This window comes from Cynoglossus semilaevis, chromosome 2, assembly GCF_000523025.1.
Source record: "Cynoglossus semilaevis isolate Cse_v1.0 chromosome 2, Cse_v1.0, whole genome shotgun sequence".
Lineage (NCBI taxonomy): Eukaryota > Metazoa > Chordata > Actinopteri > Pleuronectiformes > Cynoglossidae > Cynoglossus > Cynoglossus semilaevis.
Window position 1 is genome coordinate 16,563,793 of NC_024308.1, and position 22,201 is coordinate 16,585,993.

General features: G+C 39.4%; 3 protein-coding genes across 4 annotated transcripts in view; 2 read left to right on the forward strand and 1 right to left on the reverse strand.

The window, feature by feature from the left end:
* kdr (kinase insert domain receptor (a type III receptor tyrosine kinase)) overlaps positions 1-12,298 on the reverse strand; it is a 14,771-nt gene extending 2,473 nt beyond the window's left edge. The window contains exons 1-26 of one of the 2 annotated variants that reach the window (XM_017031187.2): positions 12,007-12,298; positions 11,221-11,314; positions 10,830-11,032; positions 9,330-9,451; positions 9,020-9,185; positions 8,667-8,806; positions 7,886-8,057; positions 7,523-7,640; positions 7,264-7,430; positions 7,027-7,183; positions 6,072-6,192; positions 5,869-5,980; positions 5,432-5,773; positions 4,649-4,795; positions 4,441-4,572; positions 3,359-3,465; positions 2,834-2,969; positions 2,461-2,565; positions 2,265-2,378; positions 2,031-2,119; positions 1,646-1,814; positions 1,335-1,426; positions 1,106-1,228; positions 673-784; positions 466-565; positions 276-381 (exon numbers count right to left, since the gene is read on the reverse strand). In XM_017031187.2, the coding sequence (XP_016886676.1) occupies positions 276-381; positions 466-565; positions 673-784; positions 1,106-1,228; positions 1,335-1,426; positions 1,646-1,814; positions 2,031-2,119; positions 2,265-2,378; positions 2,461-2,565; positions 2,834-2,969; positions 3,359-3,465; positions 4,441-4,572; positions 4,649-4,795; positions 5,432-5,773; positions 5,869-5,980; positions 6,072-6,192; positions 7,027-7,183; positions 7,264-7,430; positions 7,523-7,640; positions 7,886-8,057; positions 8,667-8,806; positions 9,020-9,185; positions 9,330-9,451; positions 10,830-11,032; positions 11,221-11,314; positions 12,007-12,067 (3,507 nt within the window). In that variant the 5' untranslated portion in view covers positions 12,068-12,298. Of the gene's footprint in view, positions 1-275; positions 382-465; positions 566-672; positions 785-1,105; positions 1,229-1,334; positions 1,427-1,645; positions 1,815-2,030; positions 2,120-2,264; positions 2,379-2,460; positions 2,566-2,833; positions 2,970-3,358; positions 3,466-4,440; positions 4,573-4,648; positions 4,796-5,431; positions 5,774-5,868; positions 5,981-6,071; positions 6,193-7,026; positions 7,184-7,263; positions 7,431-7,522; positions 7,641-7,885; positions 8,058-8,666; positions 8,807-9,019; positions 9,189-9,329; positions 9,452-10,829; positions 11,033-11,220; positions 11,315-12,006 lie in introns of both variants that reach the window. The other variant, XM_008307185.3, reaches the window with a different exon arrangement.
* A 1,058-nt stretch (positions 12,299-13,356) lies between these two features.
* srd5a3 (steroid 5 alpha-reductase 3) lies at positions 13,357-15,090 on the forward strand. Its single transcript, XM_008307184.3, has 5 exons — positions 13,357-13,602; positions 13,716-13,867; positions 13,949-14,134; positions 14,216-14,341; positions 14,805-15,090. Exons 1-5 carry the CDS (start codon positions 13,391-13,393, stop codon positions 15,062-15,064), a joined length of 936 nt encoding a protein of 311 aa, XP_008305406.1. The 5' UTR covers positions 13,357-13,390; the 3' UTR covers positions 15,065-15,090.
* A 623-nt stretch (positions 15,091-15,713) lies between these two features.
* tmem165 (transmembrane protein 165) lies at positions 15,714-21,010 on the forward strand. Its single transcript, XM_008307182.3, has 6 exons — positions 15,714-16,043; positions 16,934-17,159; positions 17,466-17,641; positions 18,600-18,782; positions 18,908-19,013; positions 19,587-21,010. The coding sequence occupies exons 1-6, from the start codon at positions 15,891-15,893 to the stop codon at positions 19,661-19,663; spliced, it is 921 nt and encodes a 306-aa protein (XP_008305404.1). The 5' UTR covers positions 15,714-15,890; the 3' UTR covers positions 19,664-21,010.
* Positions 21,011-22,201: the final 1,191 nt, after the last annotated feature.

The following is a 22,201-nucleotide window of genomic DNA, read 5'->3' on the forward strand; positions in this document are numbered from 1 at the left end:
AAATTCCTGGGAAAATATTTAAATTTCAGTTTTCAAGCTGTCTGATGAGCTCCCTAACAATGCATGTGGTAGATTGGCACCTTTTGTTTATCATAATTGACTTTATGAGCAAACTAAAGATTTAATTTTCAAATTCATTTCTAGAAAATGTGTCAGTTTTTCTGGCAGTGGGATTCATACTTCTTAAATGTGGAAAAACATAATCAAGAAAATAAGATTCATTTCTGTTGACTATGAATGATGTCACATTAGCTAATGTTTAGTTCCACACTCACCTGCTGAGCACTGGCCTGCAGCAGGTTGCCCAGATGTTCCACCAGTTCTGCAAACGTGGGCCTGTCTGTACGGTGATCCAGCCAGCAGTCCAACATGGTCTGGTATCTATTTAATCACAAAACATAGCCATCGTTGATGTTTTTTTAATTAGTTCATAAATGGTGAAAAAGTTTTACGTCAATTTCTTACATCTCTGTGGTTGCATATTCTGGCGGCCTCATTCTGGTTCCTTCCTTAAGTCTCCTGCAGAAAGACTCATCGATACAAACACCAGGATACGGAGAAGCCCCTGTGAGGAATATGAAGTGAAGGGTGAAAGGTCATATATGAGGTGAAAGGTCAGCTTTACAATTTTCTTTTATAGCTAAGGCTGTGTAACCAAGATAAGTTGTTTACCTAAAGAGAAGATCTCCCAGAGGAGGACCCCAAAGGACCAAACATCACTCTGTGTGGTGTACACACGGTCAAATATAGTTTCAGGAGCCATCCACTTTAGAGGGAGACGGGCCTGTAAAAGAACATGTCATTTTCACTTAACACATCACTTAACAGTTTTTTTGTGTTTGAAGGGATCTGTAAAAGTTATCTTTCCCTTTTGTTTTATTTAAATCTGTTTATTAGAATTTTTATATTTTCATAATAAACAGCATTTTTCTGCCATCCCCACTTAAAGATGAGTTGAATCATTTTCTAATATTCAGTTTTCTCTAAAAAATAAATATGTTTTTACTTAGATAGATCTGGTTTCTGTGTTTTTTAACCCTCAAAGCCAGACATTAATTTCTAAATAGTAAGAATTACTGCCAGAACTCAGGTTTTGATGACTTACATCTCCTTTACGGACATAGTCGGGGTCTTTGTAAACGTCCCTGGCGAGGCCAAAGTCACAGATCTTTACCACGTTGTTCTCTGAAAGCAGGATGTTTCTGGCTGCCAGGTCTCTGTGGATACACTACAGAGAAAGAAAACAAATGTAAAAAGTCATACATACACACTTGAATAATGATTAGCATCAGTAGCTTCTGTAGCCAAATGTGATAATAATTTGTATTTTTAACCTTGCGGGACGACAGAAATTCCATGCCTTTGGCCACTTGAAAGCTGTAGCTTATCAGATCCTCCATAGTCAGGTGGTCGTCATCTGAGCTCTCTGCAGTGGCATCATAATATATTAGTTATTTTCTCTGTGATATTTCACTATATTCTCATGTGTCAACCCTGCTGCTGTACCAACTGAATTTCTCCACAGGGGATTGATAAAGTCTTAGCTTACATAGCTTAGCTTAGCTTAGTTAAACTTAGCTTTGTTTAGCTCCATTTATTAATTTGAATTATTTGTATGCAAAAGTGTCTCTTTTAATGTTCTCACCATCATCTCCCTGAGGGTCCCTGTTGCTGCATGAGGGCCTGTCCTTAGCTGTGGTGCAGATTGCTGTTCCAGTGAGGATATCCAACTGGGCAACTTTATCCAGATCCTGATCCGTTGCAGTTACATTCTCATGGGAAGATGCCCATTTCTGACTATCAACCCGCTTCCTCTGTACGCCACAGAAATATGGATATTATTGAGAGAATAGCAGACAAAACACTTTGAGAGGAACCTCCTGCAGGTATGAGATAATGTACATCACCGTGCTCTGCTTTTTTAACCCAAACATGTCAGTGTTTACAAAAAGAGGAGCATTTTAACAACCAAATCCAAAGGTCAGCTGACAGTGTTTAAATTGTCTGCAGGAACGTCAGGCATCATTTACCTTGTACGGGCTGTACTCTCCACGCTTGCTCTTAAGGTAAGCGGAGAGGTTTCCATGTTTACAGTATTCTACAATCACCATCAGTGGTCCTACAGATGTTGGGCGAGAGGTGGAGAAGACAGTGAGACGAGTAAGTAAAGCTAAAAAAAAAAACATCCCTACTTTTGATTGCTGATAACTTGCTTTCATATCATAGAGAACAGTCAGGAAGGTTAGCTCCGTGTCTTGACTCACCCCCAGCCTTGGTGCAGGCTCCCAGCAGGTTGACAACATTCAGGTGATGTCCAATGTGAATGAGAATTTTCAGCTCTGACATCAGTGCGTGATACTCACTGGATGTGGCTCCCTCTACAGCACAGAGACATGGGGTTCAGTGACGTGTTTTTTTTGGATGTTCCCAGTGCAATGCACGGAACAACAAATGTCTGACCTTTAAGCATCTTGACTGCAACAGTTGTGCAAGTCGTTGCTTTCTCGATACCGAAGGCAGCTGCTTCTACCACCTGACCAAATGCTCCGCGTCCCAGTGGGTCACCTTCATCCAATACAAGATACTATTAAAACTATTGCCAGGTGAAAAAACCTCATCATCGCCAACATCGTGACCTCTAGAGAATCTGAAACCTTTAATACCTTTGTGTGAAATGAGGTAAAGAAGGATATATGATTATAAGTTCATATATATTATAAATATGGTTTTGTATCTCGTTTTTTATTGATGACAGCAGTAATCCTACTGTGTGACAAAGCTGTTGGATCAATTTAAAACACGTCATGTGAATTTCAACAGTCGTGTGTCTCACCAAGTTTAAGTCTGTCTCGTGGAAACTCCCACTTGTTAGCATCATAGGTGAGCCGTTCACACTGCTCGTCCATAGGCATGTCCTCTGCATCCAGGATTATTGAGAGATATCCTGGCTTTAGATCCACGCCATTTGGCTGAAATAGGATGGGAGGAACAAAAGAATTACAAGAAAAAGTTTTTAAAAAATCAAAGAAAAAAATGGTCACGGGGGAAAAAATATGTTTTTCTTTTTTTTTCCTGAGTCTGTGATGTCACTGTAGTGAACAAGGACAGCTCAGCACTGCAGGCCTACGTGACTTCAGGGAGCAGAGAGTAGCTCTTTCATTCCATAATACAAGGGAGAACAACTAGTGAGAAGCAGACCAGACAGTTCTCATCAGTCAGGTCTTCTCACAGTGTGTCAGCTCATTCATGCACGTGTTTGCTTCAACTGCATTTTTAAATTTCGAGTAATTTTTCCGAGGATCGATTTCAAAGGAGAGTGAAAGACAGGAAGACAATTCAGATAGGAGAACAGTCTTACCCTCTTTCTCCCACGGATGACGAAAACAATCAGCAACCAGAAAAACATGGCGATGACGACTGAGCCGATTGGAACAATGAGTTCCACGTTGGTCTTCTCTTCAGCCCCTGAAATATAAACGTGTAGTGTTGTAGTGACGTACTGTCAGGGAGAACTACAGTATCAAGTCTTTGCAGTTATGAGTGCAAGATGGGCTTTTTTGTTTGTTTTCAGATGTATGGGTTGGGTTAAACCAATTGTGCTTAGAATTTTTTATTCTCATTATTAAAGAATACTTGGGAATCAGTGCCCCCTGTTGGAACATCCATATCAAGACATTGGAAAAAGCAAATCAGAGCCTTTGTTCTCAGTACTTAAACGTGCTTAACACAAATCTGTCTCTTGTTTTATCAAACCATGTGTACTATATGAAAGTGATACTTTTCAGTGTGATCATTAAGATTTACTAATCCACAGTAAATGTCTTTAATAAACTGTTTTAAAAAAAGTGTTTTTAAACAATGAGTGTTAATTTAATAGATATTTGTGGGGGTTGTTTCCACGAACAGACTTTGTTGTTAGGGGCGCAGCCTAACATGATCACTGAGCCTCTGTAACTGGGTCTGCATTCTTCTGGCATGGACAGGGTCACGTAGACCCCGGTTCTGATCACAGCGTTTGTTTGTTTGTTTGTTGCCGTGTCTCTGTATTCAACACAGATTGGGGCGGACGAAGGGAGAAGAGACTGGAGCGGGCAGTGCTGACCTCTCCCTTTGTCTTCTAACCTACCTATTGTTTGAGACCCAGAAACTCCCAGCAGGATGTGCTCTAACTGGGACAACTTCCTTTCATGCTAACTCAAAGTTATTTTTACACTTAAGTGCATCTTTGATATCAAAATGTCATGTGATGTAAATTCCTGAGGCCAAATATAAAAACAAGGCTGTTGTGGCTCAGGTCGTGTTTGTTTAAAACAATTGGTGGGATGGTGTGGAGTATACAACGGAATCTCCTCAGAGAGTAAACCAGAGTTTAAGGAAGAACACTTCAGTATATGTTTTAGAATGACCATGGCAGGGATCCTAACTCAAATACTAACTGACCTTCAGTTGTCAGCACCGCCTGTGAGCTCTCACAGCCACGGCTGTTACAGGCCGTGCAGGTGTACAGACCACCGTCGTCTTTCTTCACACGCTGAATCGTCAAAGTATGTTTGTTTTCACTCAGAATCACACCTAAAAATGAAGAATTGTGTCAAATTTAAAGTGTCAACTTCAACGAAATGTTGTTGTTCATTGACGAACGTCTCACCTGATCCCTCCAACACAGTCTGATTGTTTTTGGTCCACACCACCTGTGGGCTCGGTATCCCTTCAGCATCGCAGTGGAGACGTATCATCGCACTGACGTTAACTTTGAGGTCGGTTAAATTGTTAAGGATCCGCGGAGCTTCAAGAGCTACACATAGGACAGTAGAACAAGATTGTATTAAGAGTTACCGTGACAACTTAAAAAAGATTAAACCCTTCATAATTTCATATCAAATATCATAATCAATTTAAATGATGTTTGCATTAATCAGGTTCTAAACCATGGTAAATATTTGAGGTAAAAATAATATTTAATATATTCTTTTTTTTAAGTATGTATGGTGTCTAAAGCCAATTTCAGTTTTTTTCCATGAAACAATAAATCCAACTTAATTGATTTAATTAAATATGTAAATGCCATCTAAACTAACTGTGCTTGACTTGATTCAAACAGCTGGATTGCCAGGTGGACGACTTCCTGGAATGATTTATCTGTTGAATCAAAATAAAACCACATCCTGTCAATTTTGATTGAGAATAAAACTAAACGAGAAGTTTCTCCTGGAGCAAAACTTAAATGCCTTTCTCGTCACTTGAATGATAGATGTGCAACTTAAACATCCTGAAAAATCATGTTATAAACTCCCTGAGTCTCTCCCTCATCTCATCATTTGTTTATGCTTCCATCCATGTTTTACTTTTTACCTTGAAACTGATGAAAATGTAGTGACTGTGATGTTAACACCTAGTTAGAGTGAAAGAGGAAGTTGTAAATTTGTCCTACCTTTGAGGGAGAGTCGACGCAGCAGACAGGTCCTCTCCCTCGTCTTGATGTTCTCCACCTGACAGGCGTAGGTTCCTTCAGCCTGATGGGAAGCATTGGGCAGTAACAGGTCCAGCGTAACATTGTTACCCTGCTGGCTGGACAGTACCACCTGCGACAGAGGGTTCTGCTCCAAGAGCAGAGATCGACACAGCTGCACCGACGAGGTCTCTGACTCAGAGGTGTTGCTCACACGAAACCAAGCCAGATTACCATATATCAGCCCGTCTGCTTTACACCTCAGAATGACATCGTCTTCTTCTAAAGGCTCATTGGACGGAGACATGCTCACCTGGAGACCACCTAGGACATGTGGACACAAAAGCAAGAACAAAAATGAAAATGATGATTTACGTTTCTGAGAATCAGCAAGAAGGAGGAAGGACACAAGCACTCACGTGTGACGTGGAAAACGATGACGCGCGAGTCTTCTCCAACCTTGTTGGCAGCCATGCATCTGTAGAGGGCGTGAGCTTCAGCTTTTTGAATCTTCAAAGAGCTTGTAATTTTCTAAAAACACACAGTAAATTCACTCAGACTGATGTCAAATGTCAGGGGAGGTAACCTCAGATTCTCTCCGCAGGAAAAAAGAAAACTTTACCTTGTTGATGTGATCAGTTTTAGTCATAATTCGCTCAATGAAATTGTGAGCGGTGCTGTTGGTGACGTCTCTCCAACCGCTGCACTTTTCCACTTGTATCTCAGACCTGTTAAACCCTGGCCTGTTTGATCAGAAATACAAAGTAAAGCACTTTAGAGACACTTTTTTATTGGTAAAATGCTTTTTCTGTCATCGTGGTGATATTTTTCAGGTCCATACTAGGAAAGATGATATTTTGAGGTTTGGGGTTTAATTTGAAGTTAGGATTTGGAGGATTAAGGGTTAAGGTAGGCAATTTGTAATAGTCAAGGTTATGCTAAGTCTTTGTATAGTACTCAAAACCGTGAAAACTAGCCCTGAGTGTGTGTGTGTTTCCATTTTTTTCACAAACATCCATGTAGTCTTAAACCAAAGGATCATAGACAGGTGAGCGTGGATTTTCTTTGGCCAGAATTTGTAAAAGGATTTTGACCAAAAGCAGGATGAAATCAACAGGAAACAGTGCAGGAAGGAAGAAGTGTTATTCAGAAGAACACGCTGACAGACATGAACACCTCCGCCTAAACACTCATCATATAACTGCAGACCTGATGAGAGCCTTATCACACAAACATGCACACACGGGGCACATACACCAACCAGTAGGCCCCACATATGTGATTCAACAATCTGATTGTGATTCAAAACCGTAGGTCTGTGATGTGTTGAGCGAGTACCAAAATCACCAAAAAAGATGTGTGATTGCACATAATTAGTGAAGAAATTCTAGGTCAGAACAATTGAGGTTTGATGACCGTGAATCACATTTGTTTAATTGCGTGTTCCTTTTCCTGCTCTGGTTTTTGATAACATCCTGAAAACAGCTGTTGGCCTCATGATCAACAACCTGTTGACACAGTGACTCAGAAGACCCTCCACCCCAGATCCACTCAGGCATTGAAAATGTCTGACTCACTTAAAGACGTCTGGACATTCTTCTTTGGGCATCCACTGCCACTGAACGTGTGTGGGTACTGGAAATCCACGACATGTGCACCTCAAGGTGGGGCTGCTGCCGCACGGGTACAGGTCATTGTCCACTGCCACCTCCTTCTCAATGATGTGAGGAGGCACTGCAGAGGAAGACAACACCTGGTATGAGCACAGCTTCTAGCCCTGGAGTGTCGGAAGAAGAACGAAGAATGAAAGGTACCATTGACCACCAGTTGGACGGAGCGCCGATGTTCCTCTCTCGTAACTGCGTTGAACAGGATTACTGTGTAGTTTCCTGCGTCCATTTCAGTGACGACACGGATAAGGAGGGTTTCGTTTCTTTGTTTTATTCTGTAATCGTCCTTCAGAGGAACGCCATTCTTCAACCTGAGAAAAGAGAAAAGTGTGTTATTTCACAGATTAGATAAGCCGGTATGATGATGTCACTCTGTGGTTTCAGTATATCACTGAACACGCACCACTTGAAGCTGGGTTTTGGGTAGGCTGAGAACCTGACAGGGTTTATGGAGATGAGATCTCCCACAATGACCTCCCTCATCTTTGTCCATGGCTCTTCAATGTCAATAAAAGGCTTTTCTGTTAGAGATTCAAATCCCAATGTTAGTTTCTTTACTTTGGAAATAATTGAAGAAACAGAGATAAATCAGCGATCAGACAAAGTATGCCATAAAATGATTAGCCACCACAACATTGTTACCAACACCAATGTCCAAACATGCCAACATCTGCTATCGTTACAGAAAATACAAAATGATGCAGAACAGATTCAGAATGTCGTTGTTCTTATTCGGTATAAAGCCGCCCAGAGAAGTGACTCTCACCGTATACTATTAGAGATGCCGTGGCACTTTTCTCCATCTTCCCACTGGACGCAGTGCAGGTGTAGTCTCCATGATGATCCAGAGTCACATTGTTCACTATGAGGGTGTTTGAAAGCTCCAGATAGTCCCACATCTTTTTCTTGTGCGCAGTCATTGAATAGTCTCCCTGTGTCTGACGTGGGTAAAAGAGGAACATCAGCGAGGCATCATTTATTTGTCTCTCAATAAGATGACACAACGCCAGAGTGGAAACTGCCGAAATGTCTAACTGGATCTAAATTGTTTCGCGTGTCTGGTGTGTCCAGACTCTTGGCCAGATGTGGCCAAACCAGTTTTATTGGAATTTTATTCATAGGTCTTATCAAAATCATCTTGCCTTCCATATCTGAAAGCCAACATGAAACATGAAATAAAATCAGTCTCAAAAAACATGTCCATGAAAAACAGGTTTGTGTGTGTTTACTCTGGGCTCAGTGCTGGCTCTGATGCAATTTATAACAGAGGCTGTGGACAGTGTTAAATTTGACCACTGTCCACAATTAGGCTCTGGACCTGATTTTGGACATGCCTGACTTATGTAAACCATTAAAAAGGCTCCAAAAACATGTCTGTTCATTCTTTTGCACTTTGACCCTGACATTAAGGATTCCTAAAAGCAGGAAGGGAGAAATATATAAGAGGCCAACAGGAACAGAACACTGTAGTATTTCTGTCAGTTCGAGTTGGAAAGATTTGCTGACTGAAGTATGTAACAGGCAGAGCGGGAACTACACACACTGACCAGTGCCCCACCAGAGTGGGTCCAGTTGAATGACATGCCCACATTGAGCTCCGTGCGGGCAGTGCAGCTGAGCTTCAGCTGCTCCCCCACAGACAGCTTCACTTGTGTCGGGGTCAGGGTGAGGTCGTGGATCTTGTATCCTGCGGAAACGAGAGCAAGGACAGAACAGTGAGTCCTGGGCCTATTGTTTTAGAAAATGTCTGTCTGGACACTTGACTCTGTTGTGGCCTCCTATTATGTACCTAGATCACAACATACCCTCTATGGAGCAAAATGAATGCTTTAAAAGTTTGCCATATTTACATTAACCTAAAAAAAAGAAATGTCAGTTGGTCTTGTCTTCTTTATCTTACCAATAACTGCCACGATGTAAAGAGGGGACTTGAACGTCTCATTTCCTATCCGTGTCTGACAGGACACCACGCCAGCATAACTGATCAGATAGCTAGGAACCGTAAAGCCCGTCCTAGCGTCCCATAGAGATTCCTTTCCATCGGGATGAAGCTCCTTATTTGGATACTTCTGACAAACACAAATGTACTGATGTAATGTTGGGACTCAGGTGAGAAGATGACGAATGTCAATACTCTCTCAGTGAGAATAAGGTTTTTTGGACAGTGTATAGTCCTCTGTCAAAACAATAAATAGATTAAAAATACTCACATTGTGAAGGGTAACATTGAGATCCTCCACCGAGCCTCGACACGGTATCACTACGCGCTCTCTTTCACGGACAAACACCACCTTATATTCTTTGTCCGACGGCACAAATGGCACATTGTAATCTAGGGTGAAAAGAAACACCGACATCAAATATATGTATTAAACCAGCTCTGTTTTTGTCGAGTTTAAAGACTTTATGAAAGCGTAATTAAATCTAGAATATGTAGTATCACTGGTGCATTTGAACCTATACACCAGGTAAATTCACTGACCAACATAACTCTGTTTGTCCGACTACAACCACTGGATGAAGTTGTTTCATACTATGAATCAAATACAAATGAAGACAGATGAAAGTTAGCTGTTGAATAAAACTCATTATATTTTCCTCTCACTGTCTTGCAAAGACTCAAAGATGTATTTTACTAATAGCTGTAAAAAATGTCATATGGATCTCAACAGAAGATAGCGATGGCTGTTGTGTGCCTGTCTGTGGATGCTATCCTGATGTCAACTCCTCACAGTGTGATCAGTGCATCATTATGCCCTCAGGTACAGTAAATGCCGATCACTGATTCCTCTCCATACTCATACTACGCCGTATAGAAATTAATTATAAACTGTAGGTGCTGACAGACCTGAACTCTGTGACTGTATGTCATGTACTGAAAAAAACTTTGAATAGGAATTCAATTCTCTTGCAAAGTTCTGCACCAGGCAGTGAGCCTCGAGGATGCTCTTGTTACTCCTCTTGTAGTTGATGGTTTTTAATAAAGCTAAGTTTTTCAGTAAGAAAGAAACAGGATCTCTATCTGCCTAAGAAACAAAGATTCAGGTTCAGCATTTTATGGAATTTCTTTCTTTTCTGAAAAGGTTTTTTAATACAAATTAATGTCCCTCACAGTCTAGTAATGATAGTGTTACAGTTGAAGTCAATAGGACTGCTTAATAATGAAGGAGAATTTTACAGTTATGGAATTCTATTGTTTTATTAGTATTGCTTTAGTTATGTATCCTGAACTGTTCCATCTGCAATAGTTTTGTTTGCATTTCTTGTCTCACCTTTCATTAACACCTTCCTTTTTTCTTAATTAAAGTCTTAAAGTTTTTGTTGATACATTAAATAATATATACAGTTATGTGAAAACATCTTTTAGTATAATTAAACAGATGTCTAGTTAATGCCGTGAAAAAAACATTATATCCAGCAACCCATCCATCCATTTTCATCCGCTACCGGGTCGCGAGGGCAGCAACCACCACCCAAATCACATTGCACCGCACCAACCCCCCAAACCTTCCTGCAGGTGGTGAGTCCACTGGAGGGTACCAACCACCCTAACCGGGATTCGAACTTCCACACCAATGACAGAGACATTGCCTCTGGGCCAAAGCGCCAACATATACAGCAACTCTTCGTCGTAATCCTAATAGATAGTCGCCGTGCTAATGACAGCACAACTAAGTGTAAACAACATAAATCTTCAGAACTGAATGTACCGTGGACAAAGACATAAACTGCAGCTGACGTCTTGCCATCTTTAGCCCTCAGGTCTCTGTAGTAACACTGATACTGGCCGTTTTCAGCCACAGTAGCGTTGGAGATGGTCAGTGTTGTGCAGAATAGCCCTGATCCGCTGCAGTCGCTGATGGAGAAGTGAGTGCTCGTAGGAGGAGTGGACCACGTTAGATACTGGTGACCCCTGACAGGACCAGAGAAACAGAAGGACTCTTAGACAAAACAAGCTTATTTTAACAAAGCTGTGTGGCAGACTGGTGGATAGAGGACTCAATGAAAGCTGCACTGTTTTTTCTGAACAGCTCTTCTTCTTAAGACATTTTAGTGAATTTGGAATGTGTTTGGTTATTTCTGATTGATTTGAGATCTCACCTGCACGTCAGCGTCACATTGTCAGACTTGTTCATCCTGTGGACACCAATGATGTTTAACGTCGGCGGATCAGGCATGAACCGCAGTTCGCTGGCTGCACAAATCAATAAAACAGTTCCACGTCAGTCACAGCAAACACAACTCTGACTTAACTATAAAAGTATTTCCCTTTTAACACTTTACTAAGAATTATATGAAAAGCAACACAAAGATAACCAAACACACATGATGATATGTGTAGTTTAGGTGACTCTCTGAAAACCAAGGGCCATTTTCCCACTGCTGTAGAAAATGGCGTAGCCATGGAAAAACAGGAAACAGGCGATGACGGGCCAGGTCAGGCTCAGTAGTCCAGCACAGTGTGGTGTAGGTGGGGTTCCTGTTTCTGGTGATACAGGCTGTCCACCACCTCCCTGTGAGGCCCTAATGCACGTATTGTATTGTATTGTATTGTGTTGTATTTTATGAGGGTGGAAAATCGCAACACTAAAGTGACCAAGTTACTGCAGACGTATAAACAATTTGAACTGGTGACAGATGGAGAGAAATGCTGATTAAAAACTCACACAAAATGGAATTAGTTTAAATTTCCACTTGTGTCAAAGGTCTCCATCATTTTCCACTGAAAACTTTTTAAAACCTTTTTTAGCTTATAAACATTGTTTATTCAAAAAATACATATTTAAAAAGCCCTCATCAACATGTTAGCATTTAGTTGGAATCTCTTAGTGTCTCTTAATTACATAACTTTAATTAAAAAGTTAAGTTATTAATAGTTTGTCTTACCAGCAACATAACCGATGGTCAGAATAAGTACTGGAATGACGGAGACTGCATGAGCCATCATCCGAGAGACATGGACAGAGTCCTCATCAAAGTATCGTTAAGGAATTGAACTTTTCCAGTAAGAAAAGTAAAAACGCAGTGAGAAAATCCGAACCACTCGAGGGGCAGTTGCAGGACAGGTCCCTGCTGCTGGGGTCGTTGCATGTAACTGATGTCGCTTTATTCCTGTCCGGAGAGACCTGAGAGCAGGAGGAGCAGCATCAGCCGTACAGCAGCAGAGCGTCAAGTGCGACTGTCCCAGTGTGTGCGTGTGAATGGGTGCGTGCGTGTGTCTGGGAGGGGTTAGGATAAATCTGTTACAATAACAACACCGAACAATAAAGAGAAAGAAATGCACTTTGGTTCATTAATCTGCAAGACTTTACAACAATAATAACAAATATGTATATTAATAATAATGTTAATTTAATTTATATATTTAAATATATTGTCATATATTTTATAATTTCTATGATTTTTGTTTTAACTAGTTATCAGTCGTTAATTGCGTTTAATCGCATTTACAGTTATTTGTCCCCAACTACACTTGTCACGATGAGCAAACAGTGATTACATTTAACACTGTAGTAATTTATTTTGTGCTTCATCTCCCTAATGATAAACCTCGATTATTTTTATATTTTGTCATTTCGACATCTGCCACAATGATGAATACTGCATCAATGTCTTCATGCCAGTGATGATGATGAAAATATATGTGGTTTACCTTCAACATTGTGAGATGTTTTAAAGTCACCTGAAAATTGTGAAAACCTAATTCAATAGTTTAGAGCACACAACAAGTCCCTTGTTTAATTTGTTGCTGCAGAATGTGAGGGACCTGCTGTAGTCCCTGACATAGTAAAGGAAAAAGACATCATGGACAGTGAAGGGACAGAAGCAGGAAATAGGCCACACTTCCTCTGACAGGATACTGTGTGCCTCTAAGAGGCATCCTGGAATTTAATGCCACAAAAGGCTTTTACAATGTTTTCACAAAACTTTTTCCTTCGCCCATTTAACTACTTTCAGCTTTTTACCGACCGTCAAAAATATATTGACGTGTATGTGTGAGAGAGAGTGATTGTAAGAGAAAATATTAAGACGAAATCATTGTATTAATTTTAAAGCTTTAACCAGCAGTAAATACATTTACTATTTTTGTGTAATAATATTATATATAATATCATAAGATATTATATTATAGATATAATTGCATAGCAATGTCATGTTAAGTGCAGACAGGAAATTGAAAACTGGAACTAAGGCCGAGTACTATGTTTTGTCGGTCGCATTTCCGCGTTGCACAAAACAAGGAAAAAAGAAGCGGCTGGACTTCAGTAAGATGAGGTGGAGTTCTGCCGGCTTCTTCTTTATTGATATTTTATGGTGTTTTCTGGCGTGCTCCTTTTTTATAGCATTATGTGTGCACAATATTTGGAGAAAACACAAATCATGCCGTGTTTATATGTTATTTCAGGATCTTATTCGATACGGAAAAACAAAACAAAACGGCAAACGAGATGAATGGCTGCGTGTGTTGGATGTCCCTAAAAGGTAATAAAACGACGTCTGCTTATGTTTATTTATAAGCGTAATATTTTAATTCGATTGTTAACAACTTGATGGAAATAAATTAAATTGTGAGTAAGTCTTTCATTTTGTTTAAGGTGGTTTTGGCACTTTTATCTGGTGTCTGTGTGTTGGAATGGTTTCCTGTTGGTGTCGTATCTTAAGGTCATACTCCAGCATCGGTCACATCCATCATGGTTACTTTGGACAGTAAACATTTTGACTGGTCCGTTAGGCCGTGCTGATCATGGTAGGTTGGGGGGTCTGCCCTGTCAAAGCATCGGTTTGTCACTTTTTGTTACATAATGACTCATGTCCGTGTCGTCTGTAGTTCCACAGCTGTCTACTGTCCTACTGTACCTGCTGCTGTGGATCCACTCTCTCAGGAGGCTGCTGGAGTGTCTGTGTGTCAGTGTTTTCTCTGATGGCTACATGAATTTGGTGCAATACCTCTTTGGCCTGGGTTATTACATCGTCCTGGGACTGACGGTGCTTTGTTCAGATCATGTAGGAAAAGGTAAGAAAGAAATGCATTTCCTCCGCTACTACTTTCAACTGCTGTATCTGTGATATTAATATAACGTGTTGTTTCCATCAGAGACTGGCAGCCTCCACTCTCAGGTGACGTGGTTCCATGTGGTTGGGGTTGGACTATTTGTTGCAGCCTCAGTGCTACAACATCGGTCCATGGTCCTATTGGCCGGACTCCGCATCGGGAAGTCAGGTAAATTTTTGAAAGTTGATTAATGTAGCCTTGGTCAGTACACGTCCTGCACACATCATTACTGTTGATTATATTAGACATAGACATACAAGGTTTGTTGTAACAATTTATATTGTAATGTTATACATGTGTCAGCTTTTCATTTCATAACTTTCTTTTGTGTGTGTGTGTGTTTTGATGTTTATAATCAAGGTTGCCATGGTTGTGCAATGTAAACCACTGGTTAATATACTATACATTTGGAATGAACTTTTTACATCTTTAGCCTACATGCTGCTTATACAGTAGTTTTTAATTAACTGATTATTGTCCCTTTTGTTATTCTTTATTTTCCTATCATTTTGCATGTCCTTGAATTTACAGTAAGATGTATTTTTATTTCCTTGTTTATTTTTACCTATGCTGCTGTGACTGTTCTTCCTTGTAAGACTTATTTATCCATTTCTCCTTTCTGGTCTTGTAGGAGCAGTTGAGACACTAGCTCACAGAATACCAACGGGAGGCTGGTTTGAGTGGGTCTCATGTCCACATTACTTTGCTGAACTTCTCATCTACATCTCATTAGCTTTCATGTCTGAATCCCTGTCAATAACATGGTGGCTTGTTGTCCTGTATGTGTTGTTTAACCAAGCACTGGCAGCTCAGCTTTGTCATGAACTCTATATTAGCAAATATGATTCATACCCAACGAACAGGAAAGCATTCATACCTTTTGTTTTTTGAATAAATGCATTTGTTTAAGAGTGAAATGAATATTTTATTCAGTTAAAGCCTGCAGGTGAAGATGTGGCCAGTTAAGCAGTGGTTCTGGATAACTGTACTAGATACCGTCACAGTTTGGTCTTTTAAAATTTTGCCCAATAAAATACAAATCACAATTAATACACTTTACACCCATAGTCTTATGCATAATGGAAAATTCCACATGCACACTACCAGCTTGGCTACCCTGCCAAAACCTGCACTTCCCTTTATGTGCTTTGTTTAATTTTGTCATTCATAATTCAGTCATTTGAAGAATTGGATCAGACAAATATAGGGCTACAGTCCATTGGAGGGTAACATAAACAAGGCACCATTCACACTCACGTACCACCTTTACTAGTCACTGTGTCCAGATAAAAAAATGTCCTATATCTGCATGTTTTTGAACTGCGGGAGGAAACTGGAACCTGGCTAAAATAGTGAAATGCAAACTGTCAAACAGAGGGAAAATTACATTAACAGAACATATCATTCCTGGTTAAAAAATTACAATAATTTATTTCCTGTGACCTCTTAAAACGACGTAAGAATGCCAGGTTGTCGTCTGTAATTTAAACTCCTGAACAGAAGATGGCGATAAAACCGCCGTTCATACAAAGAAGGAAATTAAAGCCGTAGGTTCCTGTTTCTCGCTCTCTGATCGTGACGTGTATTACAGCCGAGTCTGCTAATGTGCAAGCTGTTACTATGAGGTTAGCTCATCTCTTTACCGGTAATATTAAGTGATTCGCGAAACAGAAAGTTAGGACCGAGTTGACTTAGTTTTCGTGTTGTCGAAGCAATAATGCCTGTAATGGCCAGCGGAGCACATGGACGGGCAGACAGAAATATCACAGGTGTCTCGGTTCCGCTTGCGGTGTTGTTTTTGTTGTCGTTCGGAATTGTTGCTTCTGTCCCCGAAGAGCAGAAATCTCTTCAGCAACAGCCACAACAAGAGGTGAGACACAGTAGCTTTGTTATTATTTATCATTTAGCCGTTCACATTAGCAATCTCAATGATGCTGGTGATTCTGCTGCCTGCAAACTCTTATAGTTAGCCCTTAGTGCTAACGTGTTTTACCATGTTCCGGTTTTCCCAACTAAGTGTGTCAGGCCTAAACATGACCGGCCAATAAATATTTAATTAATTCTTAATTATTCATAAACAAGTATGTGTTATTGTCTATAACCTTAGAAACATCCCTAAAGTAACAAGGCATCATCGAACACCCCATCTCGGACTTGGTAATGTTTTAAGTATCTATTTCGAGTTGGTATTTAATATACACAGATGTAAAGACAGTATATTACATTGAAGGTAAAAACATTTTTATACAACTTACAAATTGTGCTGGTCAAAAATAGAATATGAAATATTCCACTTGCTTCCTAAAGTGCATGTTATTTGCAAATAATAATCGTTGTTTTAAATATCAAAACCAATACCAGTCCTTTTTTGGAAATGTTTTTTCACGAGTAGGTCATCTATCGAAAGGTTATCATGTCAGATTTCCATGTTGTATACACTTTTGATAACTATTATTTGTGTTTTAACTGAATTCTATTAAATTGTCTGCTTTCTCACATTGTTGAGTTGAATGTCAAGCATGTCATGTTACTATACCAGTAGATGGTGCTAAACCCTACACATCGTACATTTAAAGGCAATTGGCATATTCTGATATTCCGTTCTACTGTGAAGTCCTATCTGATTAAAAAACAGGTTGTTAGTAAAATTTCGTGCTAAACTTGAAATGTCACCAAACCAAACAGACAAGTTAGACTGTCAACAGCCTTTGTGTTCTCTGTAGCTGACTCACGTTCTCAATTATTGACTTTTCTCTGCAGAAAGCTATTACTACACATCCAATTGGCCCATTGGTGTCTGAAGATGGCACCCCCAAAGGAGACCTGGGATTCATTCACGCCTTTGCGGCCTCTATCTCCGTCATCATTGTCTCAGAGCTCGGAGACAAGACATTTTTCATCGCAGCTATCATGGCCATGCGATACAACCGCCTCACAGTCTTGGCAGGTGCCATGCTGGCCCTTGGACTAATGACCTGTCTGTCAGGTTAGCAGATGGAATATGGTTTTAATGTTTAACATTTTCCTTTCACTCCAACTAACAATTAGAATTGTATATAACTGTCTGATCTGTTTTAGTTTTCACCAATTGTAAAACACACAATACTCTAATTTGTTATATACTGTAGGAAGAAAAGGAAAGTGAACTACTTGCACACCACTGCACACAACAAAATGTGGTATATATATATGTGTACATTGTAATATAATATTGACAACATATTTGTTCCTGAATTTAGTCTAATATCCCAGACATTTCATTTGGTACCCTTTTTCTAACTCTTGTCTGTAGTGCTGTTTGGTTATGCCACCACCATCATCCCAAGAATTTACACATACTATGTGTCCACGGCTCTTTTTGCCATCTTTGGGGTACGGATGCTGAGGGAGGGGCTGAGGATGAGTCCAGATGAAGGCCAGGAGGAGCTGGAGGAGGTGCAGGCAGAGCTGAAGAAAAAGGATGAAGAGGTTAGTTGTTGTGTCACTGTATTATAGGTCTCTAAGACAGATCGTCCAACTTGTCTTTCTGCAGTCAAAGCCATTCCACAGCAAACTGAAACAAAAAACTCCACCCTGAAGTCACTGTCCTTCTTTACAATGTGTTTTATACCTTTTTTTCATATATCTGTTCCTGTGAGAGTGGCAACCGTCTTCGACCAACCACAGCTTGAGGAGTGTAATTTCTCCACTCCCATGCCGGAGCTGATTGTTGTCCAACACCTTAACCCTTGGTTTATATGTATTAGTGCTGTTAAACCCAGAGCCAGATCGCTATACTCTGAGTCACTCTCAAAAGAATGAAAACACAATTTGTATCAAGGCAATAGGTCTGACAAGTTGAAGAAATAATAGTAAAGCATGTTATGCATTAGAAAATCTATTTATTGCACAATGTCTTTAGAGGATATTAGCTGGAATGTTATATTCCAGCTAATTTTGGGTTGGAATTAGTAGCTCAGTAAAACGCAACGCAATCTAATCTTGAAAAGTCTAATCTTGCAACATTTAAGTCTTTTAGTGTTAAAACTGTACACTAATCTGAGAAGATCTTGTTGGGCAAAAAATCATACTCCAGTAGTAGGTTTTACATTTTGATAGTTTTTAGTTGGTCTATTTTTGCAGTTTACTTTATACTTTTAAACACAATGACAATCCAACAGACACAACTGAAACACTAAGTAATATGTTAGCATTGTAGCCTGTTGTCTAACATTTCTAATAATTATATCCTACCCATCTATGAATGATTGTTAATATAACTAACATAACTATAGTTAGTAAAATTCTATTCATTGCTGTTATTAACTGTTATAATAATAATTACGTTCTTGTTGGATGAAAACAGGAAGAAGTTTCTACTCAATATCTGTTAATAATATTAATAATAATAAGGTGTCTAAGAGTTTGAATATCATTGTCTTACCAGCTGCAGCGATCCAAGCTGGCCAATGGGGGTCCAGATGTGGAGACTGGGTCGGCGATACCCAACCCTCAGGGAAAATGGCACAGCTTGATCTCCCGCATCTTCATCCAAGCCTTCACCCTGACCTTCCTTGCAGAGTGGGGTGACCGCTCCCAGCTGACCACCATCATTCTCGCTGCTCGGGAGGTTTGTTTGAACTCTACTCAGTGACCTAGGTCACCATCAATAGTTTATAGAGTTTTCATAGTTTGGTTATTAAATGCACATAGCTGATGAAAACTGGTGCTGCATCCCTTTTTCTCAATTCCCAGGATCCTTTTGGAGTTGCAGTGGGTGGGACACTCGGCCACTGTTTGTGTACAGGACTGGCTGTAATAGGTGGAAGAATGATTGCCCAGAAAATTTCTGTCAGAACAGGTAAGTTGTCAATGTTTTTGTACATGTGTTTCATACTATGTTTTGACGATAACACCAGGCTTCACCAGCCTCTGATTATGTGTAATCCATTATTATTATCATGATCTTGTCGTGGCAAATTTCCTGCTTCACCAAGCAGAAGCACGGCCTTCATTATTTTTAAGGAAACAGTTTTAATGTACAGTATGTTTCTGTCTATTCTGCACTAATGTAATGCTGCATGCTGGTGCCACAACACCCATCTGTCTCTTTTGCAAAGCTCAAAAGCTTTATAAACAAACAGTGGAGCAGTGTTTCAGATGGCTTTGTGTGGTTAAAAGAGAATATGGAATTTGAAATGTATTTGCCTTGCTCTGCCTGTCCCCCACAATAGTCCCAGCCCCACACATAGGAATGTAATAATAAACACTGAAAAATAAAGCTACGGTACTATTTTTTGGGATATTTTTGTTTTTTCAGAAAATTGTCTACAAGTAACTCTTAATGAAAATTATTGAATGGAGTTAATCACTGTCAGGACGTTTTATAAGATAGCACTCGTAAATACATTTTATTTTATTTTTGCATCCACAGTTACGATCGTTGGAGGTGTTGTTTTTCTGGCCTTTGCCCTCTCCGCCCTGTTCATCAAGCCTGAGACTGGGTTTTAATTTTCAAGTCATTTAGGATAATTCTGTATATATGTAAGTGTAAAGTAGGTTTTGCCTTAGAGATATTCTGTGTATACGCCACATTCAATACCATGTGTGAGGAAAAGCCCAGTTTTCCTGCAGTCTGCCCCCCCAGAGGGGTTTTAAAAATAGTTATAAATAATTATGTTTCTATGTGCTTTACATTAAGTCCTTTTTCTCCGAAAGATCCTGATCTACAGTAATTCATCGACACTGGGTTAATAATGTTTTAAGTCTGCCTATCAAAGTGCTGTCTCTCTATACTACGACATATTAAAAACAAACATGATGTTTTAGGCTACAATGGTGGTCATATTCCTGGTGATGTTTCCTCATTGTAGCCCATGGCTGCTGATATCGGTCTCAGCATTTGTCTTTGTAAGAGATCGAAACCACTAGAATACCTCTGTGTCCAGGCGTTAACATACTTGACAAAGCTACGCTGAAGGCACAGCATCCACACACAAAGTCTGCCCAAAACTATACTGGGGACCTTTGGATTTAATTTGTACCACATTTTACAGGATGGCAGTAAACAAATCCTGGATAAAGTAAAAGCCCGGTCTGATGTTTATTTCAGTCAGACCTATTTTAACTCAACCTCTCTGTGCCTCTGTTTAAACAGTACCAATGAATCAGTGTGACGGTGATGGTGGATAATAAAGGGATAGTTTATGTTTATAGAAAGTATAAATACAGTTCAGCCACTGGATAAAAAGGACTTATGCTTAAAAATGACACATGCTTAAGAATTTATTGTCTTAAATTACAATTTGAATAGAAATATTTACTTGCCTTAATCAACCAAATTATAGCCTATAAATAAATTTGACAGAAAATCATTTACCCGGTAAAAGGGTGTCAAAGGGTTAGCATTAAAAGAAATAAAACCTGATCAACATTCACCAACCTTGAAAAAAAAGTCTGAACTATCCCTTTAAGAAACCTTCTCACTATTCTTCCATGTTTAGTTTAACTTTTGGAGAATATTAATTGTCCTTTTTGTTGTAAGCAGCTGTTTGTAGATCCATTGCCACGTCAGCCAGCATTGTAATAAGACCAGTTTTCCTTTTATTTAAATGGGGTGGATGTATTTATTTAGCTTAATGTTTTCCTTTTATAATATGTGGTGCAGAGAATGAACATGTTGGGAGACATGAGGGGTAAGAGAACCAGGGAATGGTAATATTTTTTTAACTGTACAGTCCAGGGCCTGGTTGTCAATATTTGACTGCCTGTGCCAAACTGTGAAATACATCTGTTTGTAATACAGGTTGGTTGAAATAGCTGTAAACCAGCAAATACTCAATAAAAATATTTCATGTGTGTTGTTATTGCTAACTGTATTACTTGGACAACATTGAGAATGTATAGAAAGAAAAAATAAGAATTCCATGTAAACCTATGTCCAGATTAAAGTTGATATATTCTTATATAAAAGGGGTTTAATTTGGTTGAATCTAGCAATAAATACAGCACATTACGCAAACAACGCATGGAGTCATTAAAATTACGATTCAAAACTAAGTTCGTTGGTTAAAACTTGAATACATTTTACGGTTTAAGATACAAGCATAACACTAGGTGGCAGCAGTGTGCAATAAAGGTTTATTGTCAGTTTTACTGTGGCAAAAATGTAAGAACTATATAAAGTAGGTAAATTGATAAAGACCTGGTGAAAGGATTCTAGTAATTACTACAAAAATATGAACAATTTTTCCAATGTTTTCCAAACTTCTCTGAAGGTGACCCACTTTTATGAAATGAAAAACCATAAATGGTTCCACTTAGATGACTCAGGGATATCCAAGCTGGAATAAGCGCAGCTGTTATCATTGTATTTTGTACCCGCGAACTCTTAGAACGTGTCCATACTTATGTGCATTTTCCAGAGTTTGTGGACGAAGAATGACCTGTTTTTTGCGGGTACAACAACAAAATTCGTTGCACATTGTGCTGCTTAGTGTATGACGAAATATAATGAACACTGTGGTAAACGAATCAAGGGAGACGAAAATATCAAGGCAGGACGAATGGAGACGAGATCCAATCAGAACGAATTATATTGTGAAGGTAGGTTAATCACCCCAACACAATATTTAATTGTAACTTGAACTAAAAATAAACAAAACAAATAGCCTAAATTAGGTCAGCCAAAATGTAGCTAACAGTTTGCCCAAATTACAGCAAAAAGGTGCAAAAACAAATAAGTCAACCGAAGACAACTAAACACTATGTCCACTGGGGTTGTTTGCCAAAAGTATGGACAACGTTTGTACTGTTTCTAAACCTCTTCATTTAGTGAGTGACCAATATCTTTACTGTTAAATAATTAAACAATAAAATGCCATTTGTATTGTGTTAGGAAATTAAATATAAATCACATTAAAGACTAGTAGTATATTTGCTTTATAGTAAATCGGTTTTGACCTAATTATTTCTTTTACCCAGAGGTAAAAAATGGTACTGCAGGATGGCTTACCTGAACGTTGCCATAGTGATAAGTACCAAGCCAGG

Bases quoted from the DNA above. Each gene is read 5' to 3' on its own strand.
- tmem165 (XM_008307182.3), top strand. From the start codon at position 15,891: ATGCCTGTAATGGCCAGCGGAGCACATGGACGGGCAGACAGAAATATC. The intron at 18,783-18,907 runs GTTTGTTTGAAC...CTCAATTCCCAG, and splicing joins TCATTCTCGCTGCTCGGGAG to GATCCTTTTGGAGTTGCAGT. The intron at 19,014-19,586 runs GTAAGTTGTCAA...TTGCATCCACAG, and splicing joins GAAAATTTCTGTCAGAACAG to TTACGATCGTTGGAGGTGTT.
- srd5a3 (XM_008307184.3), top strand. From the start codon at position 13,391: ATGAGGTGGAGTTCTGCCGGCTTCTTCTTTATTGATATTTTATGGTGT. The intron at 13,603-13,715 runs GTAATAAAACGA...ATTTTGTTTAAG, and splicing joins GTGTTGGATGTCCCTAAAAG to GTGGTTTTGGCACTTTTATC. The intron at 14,135-14,215 runs GTAAGAAAGAAA...TGTTTCCATCAG, and splicing joins TTCAGATCATGTAGGAAAAG to AGACTGGCAGCCTCCACTCT.